This window comes from Scyliorhinus canicula, chromosome 19, assembly GCF_902713615.1.
Source record: "Scyliorhinus canicula chromosome 19, sScyCan1.1, whole genome shotgun sequence".
Taxonomy (NCBI): Eukaryota; Metazoa; Chordata; class Chondrichthyes; order Carcharhiniformes; family Scyliorhinidae; genus Scyliorhinus; species Scyliorhinus canicula.
Window position 1 is genome coordinate 663,120 of NC_052164.1, and position 17,063 is coordinate 680,182.

A 17,063-nucleotide genomic window follows, 5' to 3' on the forward strand; every position below is an offset into this window, starting at 1 on the left:
TGGCATTACCCCCCCCAGGGGGCATTGCCAGGGAACTGGCATGGCATTACCCCCCCCAGGGGGCATTGCCAGGGAACCGGCATGGCATTACCCCCCCCCAGGGGGCATTGCCAGGGAACCGGCATGGCATTACCCCCCCAGGGGCTACACGCCTCTGAGGGACCCTCCCCCCTACCTCCTGCTTGGCCAAACCTGTTTGTAAACTTTTTCATGTGGCTTCACATCAGCGAGGAGTGAGGGGGAGGGGGGGCTGCTAATATTTAAATTAACTAATTTATTCAAATGAGGTTCACACACTTTGTGGGCGTTAACCTTGTGATGTCACCGGCAAGGACAGGGAAATCATGTTCCCCGATTCCTGTGAGATTTTGCAGCCAATCCCAGGGGCAGTGGGTGTAGCCCCAAGATCGCAGCCTCAGTGAATTGTTAATGTGCCAACACCTTGTGGGGAGCCACTCGACATATCCTGACATTGACACAACCGGCCCATTATCTGGAATTTCTGACTCTTGACTTTCAGCTACATTCCCAATCTGATCATCCAATTTACTGCGCTGTGTTCTATGTTCTTCTCAGTTCCAAGAGTTTTGAATTTGGCCAACCGTCTTGTGAGGGATTTTATTAAATGTGTCTGGAAGTCCATGTGGATAATATCTATCGGTGTTCACGGGTCTGCTCTTCAAAAACACAGATGCCGTGTATTTAACATTGACGTGTCCACTGGTGTATTTAACATTGACGTGTCCACTGGTGTATTTAACATTGACGTGTGCACTGGTGTATTTAACATTGACGTGTGCACTGTGTGCAAGTTTCCCTCTGGTCATTCATTGTGTTTTGCTGATTATTCCTGGACAGAGATCGGTGTCCTGGATCCAGAGATACAAAGGTTTAATACTCCAGGTTTTACAGGATGTCTGGCTGGAGTCAACTTTAACGGAATTGCACCATTAAAAGTGGCCCTCAGAACGGACACCAATCGGACAGTGGAGGTTTTGGGGGAGTTAGTGGAATCGAATTGTGGGGCCATCCCCATTATTCTGTCCTCAGTCCTAGACGAGGAAGATCCTTGGGCCTTACAACCAGGTACAGACTGTGTCAAAATCTGTGAATCAGCTGTTCCCAAAATTACTGCCAGTTTAAATTTACACAGCATCATTACATCCTGAAATCTCCTTGTTGCATCAACAACTTGCATTTAATAAAAAAGCCTTTTAAGCTGCATTAGATTTTCACAAATTGGCAAATAAATCTGAGCTGTGGCTGAGGAGGAACGATGGGGAAAGAGGGAGGGGCAGAGGGGAGAGTGAGGGAGGGGCAGAGGGGAGAGTGAGGGAGGGGGAGAGTGAGGGAGGGGCAGAGGGGAGAGTGAGGGAGGGGCAGAGGGGAGAGTGAGGGAGGGGCAGAGGGGAGAGTGAGGGAGGGGCAGAGGGGAGAGTGAGGGAGGGGCAGAGGGGAGAGTGAGGGAGGGGCAGAGGGGAGAGTGAGGGAGGGGCAGAGGGGAGAGTGAGGGAGGGGCAGAGGGGAGAGTGAGGGAGGGGCAGAGGGGAGAGTGAGGGAGGGGCAGAGGGGAGAGTGAGGGAGGGGCAGAGGGGAGAGAGGGGGAGAGTGAAGGAGTGGCAAGGAGGGAGTGAGGGGTGACACAGTGTGGGGGCAGCGGGGAGAGAAATGCACGGGTGGAAAGGGTGGGGAACGATCGGGGGGGTTGGGTGGTGGGGAAAGTTGAGGAAGATTGGATAATGGAGGAGTGGTGTGACGGAGGAAGGTTTGCTGGCTTATGTTTGGACCGTATAACCTTCAAGAGCAACATCTGTCTTCGCCCTCCCTCGCTACCTCCCTCCCTACCTCCCTCGCTACCTCCCTCCCCCTGTTTCTCCTCGCTGTCCCCTCTTGTCCCACGCTCCCCCGCCCCCTCGCCCTCATCCTCGTGTCCCTCCTTTTGCCCCTCTTCTTCTCAGTCCAAATGTCTGATTGGTTGGCTGAGGATAGATGGAGCTGAGCCAGCCAGATGATTGGACGGAGCTGCCTTAACTATAAATTCCACGAACAGATTATTAATCAACTGAAATTCTAAACTTTTTCAGGGACTCCGCGATTTGGATATGATTACTTGGAGGGAGCGATCATTGGAGGTGAGTACAGGCCGAATGGGACTCTTCCCGATGGAGTATTGGGAATTTGGATCAAGGACTGAGGAACAGGAGGAGGCCATTCGGCCCCTCGAGCCTGTTCCGCCATTTAATAAGATGAGGGCTGACCTGTGATCTCATCTCCACCTCCTGTCTGGCCCCCATAACCTTTGACTCCCTGGGTTTAACAAAAATCTGTTCAATGGAGCCTGAATAAATTGAATGACCAGCTTCCACGGAGAGTTCCACACATCAGTCACCCTTCAGGGGAAACTGTTTCTGACTTAAAGGGACACTAGGATAATTTTATAGAATTTACAGTGCAGAAGAAGGCCGTTCAGCCCATCAAGTCTGCACTGGCCCTTGAAAAGTCCACCCTACTTGCCGCCCCGCTCTCTCCTGGTACCAACATCGTGCACCAGGTTCTCCACTGCGGTCCCCACCCTTGCAGTGTTGGCCTCAGTGCCACTCATTGCCAGCACCATGTCCTGCACCCGTAGCCTCTGGGACTCCTCCAAGCGGCTATGGATCTGCTGGAGTGACGCTCACATCTCCCTCTGAATGTCCCGGCTGCTCCCTATCGTCTCCATCAGTTCCGGGTAACCCTGTACCACAGGCTCAGCATCAGGCTGGGACCCAGCTGGGTCCTGGGATCCAGCAGCCCCCCGACTGCTGTCTCACCTGGGGGGGTTCCTGTCTCCACCTGATGGCCACCAGCAGCTGTGTGGTGCCCCAGAAACGTGCCCACTCTATATAATAATAATAGTCCTTATTGTCACAAGTAGGCTTACATTAACGCTGCAATGAAGTTACTGTGAAAATCCCCTAGTCGTCACTTTCCGACGCCTGTTCAGGTACACAGAGGGAGAATTCAGAGATCTGACCCACTTTGGTCGTGTCATCAGCAAACTTGTAGATGGAGTTGGAGCCAAATTTTGCCATGCAGTCGTGTGTGTACAGGGAGTAGAGTAGGAGGCTAAGTACGCAGTCTTGAGTACCCGGTATTGAGGACTATCATGGAGGAGGTGTTGTTGTTTATCCTTACTGGTTGTGGTCTGTGGGTCAGAAAGTCAAGGATCCAGTTGCAGAGGGAGGAGCCAAATCCTAGATCTCGGAAATTTGATATGAGCTTGGCTGGGATTATGGTGTTGAAAGCGGAGCTGTAGTCAATGAATAGGAGTCTGATGTCGGAGTCCTTGTTGTCGAGATGTTCCAGGGATGAGTGTAGGGCCAGGGTGATGGCGTCTGCTGTGGACCGGTTGCGGCAGTATGTCAATTGCAGTGGATCAAGGCATCCTGGGAGTATGGAGGTGATGTGCCTCATGACCAGCTTCTCGAAGCACTTCATTATGATCAATGTCAGGGCCACCAGGCGGTAGTCATTGAGGCACGTTGCCTGGTTCTTCTTTGGTACCGGTATGATGGTGGTCTTCTTGAAGCAGGTGGGAACCTCGGAACGGAGTAGGGACAGGTTAAAGATGTCCGCGAACACCTCTGTCAGCTGGTCTGCGCAGGCTCTGAGTGCACGACCAGGGACCCCGTCCGGACCTGTCGCCTTCCAAGGGTTCACTTTCAGGAAGACCGATCTGACTTCGGAAGCTGTGGTGGTGGGTATGGGTGAGTTATGGGCTGCTGGGGCACTCGACAGCGGATTGTTGGTTATCTGCTCGAACCGAACATAGAATGCATTGAGTTCACCGGGGAGGGGTGCGCTGCTGGAGATACTGCTTGGCTTCGCTTTGTAGCCCGTTATGTTGTTTAGGCCTTGCCACAACCGCCGAGAGTCTGAAACGCTAGTCTGTGACTCTAGTTTGGTCCGATATTGTCTCTTGGCATCTCACTTTCAAACTGAACATGAAATTTAATCACCTTACGATTGTGATCCCCTCGTGGTACCTCCACCTGTGGGGTACCTCCACCTCTGGAACTGCAGCAGTTCAAGAAGTCGTCTCACAACACCAGGTTAAAGTATACCCCTCCCGCTGCCTCAGGAAGGCAGACAGCATTATCAGAGACCCCTCCCACCCAGGCATTGCCTTCTTCCAGACCCTTCCATCAGGCAGAAGGTACAGAAGTCTGAAGACTTGCTCATCCAGACATAGAAACAGCTTCTTCTCCACAGCTACCAGACTCCTCAACGACTCCCCCAGGACTTATCTGTTCCCTGTAAGAACACTATTCATGACACCCTATGCTGCTCTTGCTCGTGTATGTGCTTTATTCCGCACTGTAACCAATCACTGTTTTGTTGATGTACCATTTGTCACTGTTCCCTGTTGATTATTCATTCACCTGAGGAAGGAGCTGCGCTCCGAAAGCTAGTGTTTGAAACAAACATGTTGGACTTTAACCTGGTGTTGTAAGACTTCTTACGGTTATTCTTTTGTCTACTATGTACGTACTGTGTATGTTCCTTGGCCGCAGAAAAATACTTTTCACTGTACTTCGGTACAAGTGACAATAAATCAAATCAAAATAGGTTTGTTTGACATCGGAAGCTTTTGGAGCTTTAACCTGGTGTTGTGCGACTTCTTACTGTGCCCACCCCAGTCCCAATGCTGTCATCTCCACATCGTAGTTCAAGAAGGCAGCTCATGGGCATTGCCTAGCCAGCAATGCCCACATCCCACAAATAAACTACAAAAATGTGGTCCCTCCAGCTTGCTCCACTATTCAATGTGATCGGTTGATCATCTATCTCAATGGCAAACTCCTGCTTTCTCCCCATACCGCTTGATGCATTTAGTGTCCAGAAATCCATTTCCTTCTTAAATATATTTGTGGTAAAGAATTCTATAGGTTCACCAACTTCTTACATTTATTATTTCTCATCTCTACCGAAACTGATTCTATATTCTGATCTTTCAGGCTAAAATCATCTCAATACTGAACTAATGTCACCCTTAATTAACAGATCTCTCCCGCCTTTTCCTAGAATCCTGTCACTCCAATATGTCAAATACCCCTCAACATTCAGGTGCCAACCCTGGTCACTTTTCAACCATGTCTCTGTAAAGCCGGTCAGGTCACATATTTAACTCCATCTGTGCTAAGAATTGACCCATTTTGTTACAGATGCTGCCTGCATTCAGATATAGAGCTTTAAGCTCTTTTTTGTGAACTGTTTTTTGCAATTCCCACCTTATCTGCACAATCACTCTCACGATTGTATGTTCCGTCCCTTTCTGTCACTATCTTGTAATTATTACCCACATTGTTGTCCTCGTCTATTACTTTGTTGTTTCCCGTTACCATGTTTTCTCTCTTGGGATTCTTTGCCTCACTATTTAAAGCTTTGTGTCTATTTGTGACCTGCAGCCATGGTTTAATTTTGATAATTGGTTGTAAACCTTTCATTTCCTTTTCTTTCTCATTTTCTGCTCTCAAGAACAAAGAGGCGAGAGCAGAGAGGTAACGTTGGACCCTGGCTATTGGCTCTCCTGTATCTGGGTCATGTTGCCCATGCACCCTGCCGTCCCACACCCACCCCACTTTGTTATCTTGAGCCATTGGCATGGACTCTGAACAGATCGGGTCTGGTGCCAGGAGCCAGGGGCACAACAGGGGAAACTCCTGAGCTTGGTTAGTTGGGCAGCAATTCCAAGAGCTTCTGGAAAGTTGTGTGAAGGAGTCCAAAAGCCTCCTTCATGGCTCTTGTTTGCTTTGCTAACGGTGCAGCTGACTACCACAATGACCAATACATCACTGCATCTGTTCATCCCTGTGTTCGTCACGAGTGAAAATACTGACCTTCGGAGGGGCTATTGGGAGGGGAGGAGAAGGTGGGTCAGGGCCAAGGATTCCCTGATGGATTGATTCCTGAACTGGGAAATATTCTTTGTGTCTATGGCAAAGATCAAACATGCCATTCTAGGTTTAATGCTTCAGCCCTAATCTGTTCAGAAGAGATGATGGGCTGGATTCTCCGCACCCTGACGCCGAAATAGTGTTCGGTGACAGGGCAGAGAATCAATTTTCCTGCACAAAATCAGGACTGGTGCACCAAAAAGCGGCAGACTCATGGAGTACACCACACCGAGTATTCACTGCTTCAGACCATTGCCTGAAGCCCACTCCACTATTCTCCATCCCTGACCAGCCGGGTTTCTGGCGGCGTGGTCCCAATCTGGTCGTGCTGCTCGGGGAACTCGCGTGGAGGCTGCGGTATCAATCCGGGACTGCCACAGTCGGGGGAGGACCGATCAGAGGGGGTGGGGGGGGGGGGGGGGGGGGGGCGGAGAGGCCTCATTCGGGACTGGGGGCTCTGTGTGCGGGTGGTCCGGGGCGGGCGAGCGGCCGATGCGGGGCACTATTTCAGCGGTCCAGGTCCGCAGGCCCAGTCCGCCATGGAGCACACGCGGCCATTGGAGGCCCTGCGCATGCGTGGCCTGTGACCCGGAAGTGCTGGGTGGCCGTATCCCAGCTGGAGCTGTGAGCTTCCCAACAGCTGCCTGCCAGCCACCTGCAAAATGGTGAATCTGTGGCCGGGTGTTTCCTGGTGTAAAAGACCAGTTTTCAAAACGGTGTGGGGACATCGTCCCGATAACGGAGAATCCAGCCCCTTGTTTGGGATATTTTTTGGGAAAGAGTATAAACAAGCTTACCTTGCCAGGCCGAGGGAGAAGTGCTAGTTTCTGAGCCCAGATGTGCAGCAATGATGTACTTTGATTTTCCACTAACCTGGTTTATGTCCTTTTCTCTCTAGTCATTGTCGCTGTCATCCTCTTTACCATCCTCGCCCTCTTGGTGCTAATCTTCCTCTACTATTACCGTCACAAGGGCAGCTATCACACTAATGAGGCCAAACCCCTCGAACCTTCCAAGGGTCCCAAACACACCTCACAGAAGAAGGACCAGAACCTGCCACAGATACTGGAAGAGACTAAAACCGAATAGTTGACACGGAGTTTGTGTTTTACCAAGAGACAGTTTTAAGAAAATCTCTGATTAAGATGGAGCTCCATGTTCTACTGTCTCGACTGATCAACATTCCTGATTTGTGAACAAGGTTTATTTACAGAAAAACAGGCAAAATAATTTACAAAGCCAAATCACATGGTTATGGTAAAATGTGCTGTGTGCGCACCTGAGGAGATATTTCTAATTGGCATTTTTTTTAAAGGTCATATGGAATCTAATGCTGCTAATTAAGGATAAAAATGATTAGAAACATATCTATTTATGAATTATTGCTGCTAGTTACACGGGGACCGGGATCCTTGTTAAAACTATAATCGATGCACTGCTGTACTATTGGCTATCCTAGTGCATGCCCAATATCTGCAATATGCACCTCACTTTGACAGACACAATCACTTGCATTGTATTTTTACTGTTCCTTTTATCAAATATGAGTCAACATTGTTTAAAAATCCTATTGTAATATTTTGTAAATGGCTGTAACATCCTGGGAGTGAATGAAGCAAATGAATTGAGAGGGTGCAGCAGATGGTGAGGCCACTGATGATACTTTGTGTGAGTGGCTGTGAGCCAATGTTGCCCCCACGCCCTCCTCCACACGGCCCGCTCTCCGATTCAGCAACAGAACGTCCAGTGTTGGGTCACACCAAGAATATCTGCCCTATCGACAGGGAGCATGCAGCAATACTGCCACTGTTGGGAAAACTAGGAACAGTTAAAACTAAACAGAGCACACATGTCAGTTAAGATTAGATTTAGTTTGGCAGTGTTAGTCTAGACTATCATCAGGCAGTGTTAGTCTAGACTGCATATAGTCTGTCAGACAGTGTTAATCTAGACTATCAGGCAGTGTTCGTCAAGACTGTGGTTAGGTTGTCAGACTGTTAGTCTAGACGGGAGTCAGGCTGTCAGACTGTCAGTCTAGACGGGATTCAGGCTGTTAGTCTAGACGGGATTCAGGTCATCAGAGGGGGTATAGTCTAGACTGGATTGAGGTTGTCAGTGGGGGTGTTAGTCTGGGTTAGTGGATTGGGTTCCCGGGTACGGTTCTACCCCCCCCCCCTCCAAACTGGAAAAGGTTCTTCCTGTTCTGACACCATTGGCTGATTGATGGAACTGACACCAAGGTCAACAAGTAGAAAGAACGCTGACAGTGCAAAGTGTGTCCTGAAGAGGATTTAATCCACAAACTGGTGCCTCCCTCTCTCCTCCTGGCCACCCCATCTCTCTCCCTTGACCCTTTCCCTCTATTCTGTTTGCCTCTGTGCCTTTCTCACTGTGTCTAACATTGTCTTTCCAGTTGATGTAACGGTTTTATTCATGTTTCTGTTATTTGTGCATTTTATGTATTAAACTCATTCCATCAATAGTTTGGTTGCTGGGCATGTTAAGAAATGGTTGTAACTCTATAATCCAGGGCTAACTGGCATTGAGATTGCAACTCCAAACTGAACAAAAGAACGAAGAAAAGTACAGCACAGGAACTGGCCCTTCGGCCCTCCAAGCCTGTGCCGACCATGCTGCCCGACTAAACTAAAATCTTCTGCACTTCCTGGGTCCGTATCCCTCTATTCCCATCCTATTCATGTATTTGTCAATATGCCCCTTAAATGTCACTATTGTCCCTGCTTCCACCACCTACTCCGGTAGCGAGTTCCAGGCACCCACTACCCTCTGTGTAAAAACCTTGCCTCCTACATCTTCTCTAAACCTTGCCCCTTGCACCTTAAACCTATGCCCCCTAGTAATTGACCCCTATACCCTGGGAAAAAGTCTCTGTCTATGCCCCTCATAATTTTGTAGACCTCTATCAGGTCACCCCTCAACCTCTGTTGTTCCAGTGAGAACAAACCAAGTTTATTCAACCTCTCCTCATAGCTAATGCCCTCCATACCAGGCAACATCCTGGTAAATCTCTTCTGCACCCTCTCTAAAGCCTCCACTTCCTTCTGGTAGTGTGGCGACCAGAATTGAACTCTATACTCCAAGTGTGGCCTAACTAAGGTTCTATACAGCTGCAACATGACTTGCCAATTTTTATACTCAATGCCCGGCCAATGAAGGCAAGCATGCCATATGCCTTCTTGACTACCTTCTCCACCTGTGTTGCCCCTTTAAGTGACCTGGGGACCTGTACACCTGGATCAATCGGACTCTTGAGGGTTCTACACTTCACTGTATATTCTCTAACTGCATTAGACCTTCCAAAATGCATTACCTCACATTTGTCCGGATTAAACTACATCTGCCATCTCTCCGCCCAAGTCTCCAAACGATCTAAATCCTGCTGTATCCTCTGACAGTCCTCATCGCTATCCACAATTCCACCAACTTTTGTGTCGTCTGCAAACTTACTAATCAGACCAGTTACATTTTCCTCCAAATCATTTATATATACTACGAACAGCAAAGGTCCCAGCACTGATCCCTGCGGAACACCACTAGTCACAGCCCTCCATCAGAAAAGCACCCTTCCATTGCTACTCTCTGCCTTCTATGACCGAGCCAATTCTGTATCCATCTTGCCAGCTCACCCCTGATCCTGTGTGACTTCACCTTTTGTACCAGTCTGCCATGAGGGACCTTGTCAAAGGCCTCACTGAAGTCCATATAGACAACATCCACTACCCTACCTGCATCAATCATCTTTGTGACCTGCTCGAAAAACTTTATCAAGTTAGTGAGACACAACCTCCCCTTCATAAAAACCATGCTGCCTCTTGCTAATACGTCCATTTGCTTCCAAATAGGAGTAGATCCTGTCTCGAAGAATTCTCTCCAGTAATTTCCCTATCACTGACGGAAGGCTCACCGGCCTGTAGTTCCCTGGATTATCCTTGCTACCCTTCTTAAACAAAGGAACAACATTGGCTATTCTCCAGTCCAATGGGACATCACCTGAAGACAGTGAGGATCCAAAGATTTCTGTCAAGGCCTCAGCAATTTCCTCTCTAGCCTCCTTCAGTATTCTGGGGTAGATCCCATCCGGCCCTGGGGACTTATCCACCTTAATATTTTTCAAGACGCCCAACACCTCGTCTTTTTGGATCTCAATGTAACCCAGGCTTCTACACACCCTTCTCCAGACTCAACATCCACCAATTCCTTCTCTTTGGTGAATATTCAAAGTATTCATCTAGTACCACGCCAATTTCCTCTGGCTCCACACATAGATTCCCTCGACTGTCCTTCAGTGGGCCAACCCTTTCCCTGGCTACCCTCTTGCTTTTTATGTACGTGTTAAAAGCCTTGGGATTTTCCTTAACCCTATTTGCCAATGACTTTTCGTGACCCCTTTTAGCCCTCCTGACTCCTTGCTTAAGTTCCTTCCTACTTTCCTTATATTCCACACAGGCTTTGTCTGTTCCCAGCCTTCTAGCCCTGACAAGTCCCTCCTTTTTCTTTTTGACGAGGCCTACAATATCTCTCGTTATCCAAGGTTCCCGAAATTTACCATATTTATCCTTCCTCCTCACAGGAACATGCCGGTCCTGAATTCCTGTCAACTGACATATGAAAGCCTCCCACATGTCAGATGTTGATTTACCCTCAAACATCCGCCCCCAATCTAGGTTCTTTAGTTCCTGCCTAATATTGTTATAATTAGCTTTCCCCCAATTTAGCACATTCACCCTAGGACCACTTTTATCCTTGTCCACCAGCACTTTCAAACTTATTGAATTGTGGTCACTGTTCCCAAAATGCTCCCCTACTGAAACTTCTACCACCTGGCCGGGCTCATTCCCCAATACCAGGTCCAGTACAGCCCCTTCCCTAGTTGGACTATCTACATATTGTTTTAAGAAACCCTCCTGGATGTTCCTTACAAACTCTGCCCCGTCCAGTGAGTCCCAGTCAATCTTGGGGAAGTTAAAGTCTCCCATCACAACAACCCTGTTGCTTTTACTCCTTTCCAAAATCTGTCTACCTATCTGCTCCTCTATCTCCCGCTGGCTGTTGGGAGGCCTGTAGTAAACCCCCAACATTGTGACTGCACCCTTCTTATTCCTGATCTCTACCTATATAGCCTCGCTGCCCTCGGAGGTGTCCTCCCGCAGTACAGCTGTGATATTCTCCCTAACCAGTAACGCAACTCGGCCACCCCTTTTACATCCCCCTCTATCCCGCCTGAAATCTTGGAACGTTTCGCTGTCAATCCTGTCCTTCCCTCAACCAGGTCTCTGTAATGGCAACAACATCATCGTACTTATCAAAGCTCAAAGTTCATCTGCCTTACCTGTTATACTTCTTGCATTAAAACAAATGCACTTCAGGCCACCAGACCCGCTGTGTTCAGCAACATCTCCCTGTCTGCTCTGCCTCAGAGCCATACTGGCCCTATTCCCTAATTCTCCCTCAATGCTTTCACCTTCTGATCTATCGCTCCGGTACCCACCCCCCCTGCCATACTAATTTAAACCCTCCTGTGTGACACTAGCAAACCTCGCGGCCAGGATATTTATGCCTCTCCAGTTTAGATGCAACCCCTCCTTCTTATGCAGGTCACACCTGCCCCGGAAGAGCTCCCCGTGGTCCAGATGACGGAAACCCTCCCTCCTACACCAGCTGTTTAGCCACGTGTTTAGCTGCTGTATCTTCCTATTTCTAGCCTCACTGGCCCATGGCACAGGGAGTAATCCCAAGATTACAACCCTAGAGGTCCTGTCTTTTAACTTTCTGCCCAGCTCCTTGAACTCCTGCTGCAGGACCTCATGCCCCTTCCTGCCTATGTCGTTAGTAGCAATATGTTCAACGACCTCTGCCTGTTTGCCCTCCCCCATTCAGGATGCCGGCTACCCTATTGCTCTTCTGCGCTTTAACCCTCCCTGCTGAACATCAGAGCCAGCCGTGGTGCCACTGCTTTGGCTGCTGCTGTTTTCCCTGATGGACTATTCCCCCCAACAGTATCCAAAGTGATATACCTGTTCGAGAGGGGGACAACCACAGGGGATTCCTGCACTGACTGCCTGCCCCTTCTGGTGGTCACCCATCTCTCTGCCTGCACCTTGGGTGTGACCTCATCTCTATAACTCCTATCTATAACGCTTTCTGCCACCTGCATGCTCCTAAGTGCATCCAATTGCTGCTCCAACCGAACCCCGCGGTCTGTGAGGAGCTGCCATTGGTTACACTTGCTGCAGATGTAGTCGACCGGAACGTTAGAAGTGTCACAAATCTGCCACATCTCACAGTTGGAGCACTGCACCCCGCTGAGTGACATTTAAGCACTAATTAATTAATTTAAAATAAACACTTGAATTATTGTTAGATTGAGTTACAATTAACTATTTGGCCCTGACGCTAGATGATTTTTACTGTAAAATTAAATGCTAAATACCAAACTCTGCCCTCAGGTTTAGTTACTCAACAATCCAGTTAATCAATTAGATTTTTTTTGCAATATTATTTTTTTGTTTCAAATTTAACAGATTCCCAACCAGCCAATCAGGTCACAGCTTTGCTGTGATGTCACTTACAATGCTGCCCCCCCCCCCCCCCCCTTCCACACACGCACACAATTTGAAAAGGTAATAAAAATCACTTGCCTTCCAAGGATGCTGTCTGGTTCCTGCAGATTAACAGTTACAGGCCAAAAGAAAGAGAACAAAACAGTCAGGAAAAAGCACCTTCTCCCACTCTGCACCGAATTACCAAGTTCCAATTCCCACTCTGGATGTGTCACCTTCACCTGAGGGAGCGTCACTGCAGCGGTTCAAGAAGGTAACTCACCACCACCTTCTGAAGGGGCAATTAGGGATGGGGAATGAATGCTGACCTAGCCAGCGATGCCCACATCCTCTGAAAGAACACTATCTGCCTGCTGAAGGTGCACACATTCCACCACCAGACCTCGTGTAACCGAATATAACTCAAATCCAAGGAAATGCTCGTTACCCCAGACATCCTAAAACCCAGGTTCAACACAGACTGCTGGTCCGAGCAAATACCATTGGGGGAAGCTGAAGAGTGGAGCAAAGATATCTGGGGGGGGGGGGGGTCTGGAGAAGATTAGACAAGAACAAAGAAAAGTACAGCACAGGAACAGGCCTGCACCGACCATGCTGCCCGACTAAACTAAAATCTTCTACACTTCCTGGGTCCGTATCCCTCTATTCCCATCCTATTCATGTATTTGTCAAGATGCCCCTTAAATGTCACTATCGTCCCGGCTTCCACCACCTCCTCCAGCAGCGAGTTCCAGGCACCCACTACACTCTGTGTAAAAATATGCACCAGGTGTGACACTGATTTAGTCACAAGCTTCAGTTTCAACATTAAACTAACATTAAATATCTGAGCAAAGTGGCAAAATGAAATGTGTATATTAAACATTTGGCATCACTGAGGGTGAATTCTGCTCCTTAGGGTTTGCATTTTTGGTCACAGAGCTCATCGTTACAATACTGGAGAATATGAAAGGATAATGGAAGATTGGATCATTTTAATTTTCACACATTTGAGAAACTCTGGCCTATCAGGACAAAGTTATTTATAATTAGGCATTGTTCACTATTTCTCATTAAACATAGAATAATGTGTTTCCCTGAATGTTTTTATTCCTCTCCAGTGAATGCTTCAGAATCCATCACTGCCACTGTCAGAGGGTCAGTACTGAGGGAGTACCGCACTGTCAGAGGGTCAGTACTGAGGGAGTGCCGCACTGTCAGAGGGTCAGTACTGAGGGAGTGCTGCACTGTCAGAGGGTCAGTACTGAGGGAGTGCCGCACTGTCAGAGGGTCAGAACTGAGGGAGTGCCGCACTGTCAGAGGGTCAGAACTGAGGGAGTGCCGCACTGTCAGAGGGTCAGTACAGAGGCAGTGCCGCACTGTCAGAGGGTCAGTACTGAGGGACTGCTGCACTGTCAGAGGGTCAGTACTGAGGGAGCGCCGCACTGTCAGAGGGTCAGTACTGAGGGAGGGTCAGTACTGAGGGAGTGCTGCACTGTCAGAGGGTCAGTACTGAGGGAGTGGTGCACTGTCAGAGGGTCAGTACTGAGGGAGTGCTGCACTGTCAGAGGGTCAGTACTGAGGGAGTGCTGCACTGTCAGAGGGTCAGTGCTGAGGGAGTGCCGCACTGTCAGGGGGTCAGTACTGAGGGAGGGTCAGTACTGAGGGAGTGCCGCACTGTCAGAGGGTCAGTACTGAGGGAGTGCTGCACTGTCAGTGGATCAGTGCTGAGGGAGGGTCGTACTGAGGGAGGGTCAGTACTGAGGGAGTGCCGCACTGTCAGAGGATCAGTACTGAGGGAGTGCCGCACTGTCAGAGGGTCAGTACTGAGGGCGTGCCGCACTGTCAGAGGGTCAGTACTGAGGGAGTGCCGCACTGTCAGAGGGTCAGTACTGAGGGAGTGCCGCACTGTCAGAGGGTCAGTACTGAGGGAGTGCTGCCCTGTCAGAGGGTCAGTACTGAGGGAGTGCCGCACTGTCAGGGTCAGTACTGAGGGAGCGCTGCGCTGTCAGAGGGTCAGTGCTGAGGGAGTGCCGCACTGTCAGAGGGTCAGTGCTGAGGGAGCGCCGCACTGTCAGAGGGTCAGTACTGAGGGAGTGCCGCACTGTCAGAGGGTCAGTACTGAGGGAGTGCCGCACTGTCAGAGGATCAGTACTGAGGGAGTGCTGCACTGTCAGAGGGTCATTACTGAGGGAGTGCTGCACTGTCAGTGGGTCAGTACTGAGGGAGTGCTGCACTGTCAGTGGGTCAGTACTGAGGGAGTGCCGCACTGTCAGAGGGTCAGTACTGAGGGAGTGCCGCACTGTCAGAGGGTCAGTACTGAGGGAGCGCCGCACTGTCAGAGGGTCAGTACTGAGGGAGTGCCGCACTGTCAGAGGGTCAGTACTGAGGGAGTGCCGCACTGTCAGAGGGTCAGTACTGAGGGAGTGCCGCACTGTCAGAGGGTCAGTACTGAGGGAGTGCGGCACTGTCAGAGGGTCAGTACTGAGGGAGTGCCGCACTGTCAGAGGGTCAGTACTGAGGGAGTGCCACACTGTCAGAGGGTCAGTACTGAGGGAGTGCCGCACTGTCAGAGGGACAGAACTGAGGGAGTGCCGCACTGTCAGAGGGTCAGTACAGAGGCAGTGCCGCACTGTCAGAGGGTCAGTACTGAGGGACTGCTGCACTGTCAGAGGGTCAGTACTGAGGGAGCGCCGCACTGTCAGAGGGTCAGTACTGAGGGAGTGCCGCACTGTCAGAGGGTCAGTACTGAGGGAGGGTCAGTACTGAGGGAGTGCTGCACTGTCAGAGGGTCAGTACTGAGGGAGTGGTGCACTGTCAGAGGGTCAGTACTGAGGGAGTGCTGCACTGTCAGAGGGTCAGTACTGAGGGAGTGCTGCACTGTCAGAGGGTCAGTGCCGCACTGTCAGGGGGTCAGTACTGAGGGAGGGTCAGTACTGAGGGAGTGCCGCACTGTCAGAGGGTCAGTACTGAGGGAGTGCTGCACTGTCAGTGGATCAGTGCTGAGGGAGGGTCAGTACTGAGGGAGGGTCAGTACTGAGGGAGTGCCGCACTGTCAGAGGGTCAGTACTGAGGGAGTGCCGCACTGTCAGAGGGTCAGTACTGAGGGAGCGCCGCACTGTCAGGGTCAGTACTGAGGGAGCGCTGCGCTGTCAGAGGGTCAGTGCTGAGGGAGCGCCGCACTGTCAGAGGGTCAGTACTGAGGGAGCGCCGCACTGTCAGAGGGTCAGTACTGAGGGAGTGCCGCACTGTCAGAGGGTCAGTACTGAGGGAGTGCCGCACTGTCAGAGGGTCAGTACTGAGGGAGTGCCGCACTGTCAGAGGGTCAGCACTGAGGGAGTGCCGCACTGTCAGAGGGTCAGTACTGAGGGAGTGCTGCACTGTCAGAGGGTCAGTACTGAGGGAGTGCCTCACTGTCAGAGGATCAGTACTGAGGGAGTGCTGCACTGTCAGAGGGTCATTACTGAGGGAGTGCTGCACTGTCAGAGGGTCAGTACTGAGGGAGTGCTGCACTGTCAGAGGGTCAGTACTGAGGGAGTGCCTCACTGTCAGAGGATCAGTACTGAGGGAGTGCTCCACTGTCAGTGGGTCAGTACTGAGGGAGTGCTGCACTGTCAGAGGGTCAGTACTGAGGGAGTGCCGCACTGTCAGAGGGTCAGTACTGAGGGAGTGCCGCACTGTCAGAGGGTCAGTACTGAGGGAGCGCCGCACTGTCAGAGGGTCAGTACTGAGGGAGCGCTGCACTGTCAGAGGGTCAGTACTGAGGGAGTGCTGCACTGTAAGAGGGTCAGTACTGAGGGAGTGCTGCACTGTCAGAGGGTCAGTACTGAGGGAGTGCTGCACTGTCAGAGGGTCAGTACTGAGGGAGTGCTGCACTGTCAGAGGGTCAGTACTGAGGGAGTGCCGCACTGTCAGAGGGTCAGTACTGAGGGAGTGCCGCACTGTCAGAGGGTCAGTACTGAGGGAGTGCCGCACTGTCAGAGGATCAGTACTGAGGGAGTGCTGCACTGTCAGAGGGTCATTACTGAGTGAGTGCTGCACTGTCAGAGGGTCAGTACTGAGGGAGTGCTGCACTGTCAGAGGGTCAGTACTGAGGGAGTGCCTCACTGTCAGAGGATCAGTACTGAGGGAGTGCTCCACTGTCAGTGGGTCAGTACTGAGGGAGTGCTGCACTGTCAGAGGGTCAGTACTGAGGGAGTGCCGCACTGTCAGAGGGTCAGTACTGAGGGAGTGCCGCACTGTCAGAGGGTCAGTACTGAGGGAGCGCCGCACTGTCAGAGGGTCAGTACTGAGGGAGTGCTGCACTGTCAGAGGGTCAGTACTGAGGGAGTGCTGCACTGTTAGAGGGTCAGTACTGAGGGAGTGCTGCACTGTCAGAGGGTCAGTACTGAGGGAGTGCTGCACTATCAGAGGGTCAGTACTGAGGGAGTGCTGCACTGTCAGAGGGTCAGTACTGAGGGAGTGCTGCACTGTCAGAGGGTCAGTACTGAGGGAGTGCCGCACTGTCAGAGGGTCAGTACTGAGGGAGTGCCGCACTGTCAGAGGGTCAGTACTGAGGGAGTGCCGC

The 17,063-nt window shown here is 50.6% G+C and overlaps 1 protein-coding gene across 1 annotated transcript in view; it reads left to right on the forward strand.

Annotated features, from left to right (window-relative positions):
• The window catches only part of cntnap1 (contactin associated protein 1), a 70,676-nt gene extending 62,258 nt beyond the window's left edge, over positions 1–8,418 (forward strand). Inside the window, exons 18-20 of the mRNA XM_038779774.1 lie at positions 859–1,086; positions 2,085–2,132; positions 6,835–8,418. Of these exons, the coding sequence (XP_038635702.1) occupies positions 859–1,086; positions 2,085–2,132; positions 6,835–7,025 (467 nt within the window). The 3' untranslated portion in view covers positions 7,026–8,418. The remainder of the gene's footprint in view (positions 1–858; positions 1,087–2,084; positions 2,133–6,834) is intronic.
• Positions 8,419–17,063: the final 8,645 nt, after the last annotated feature.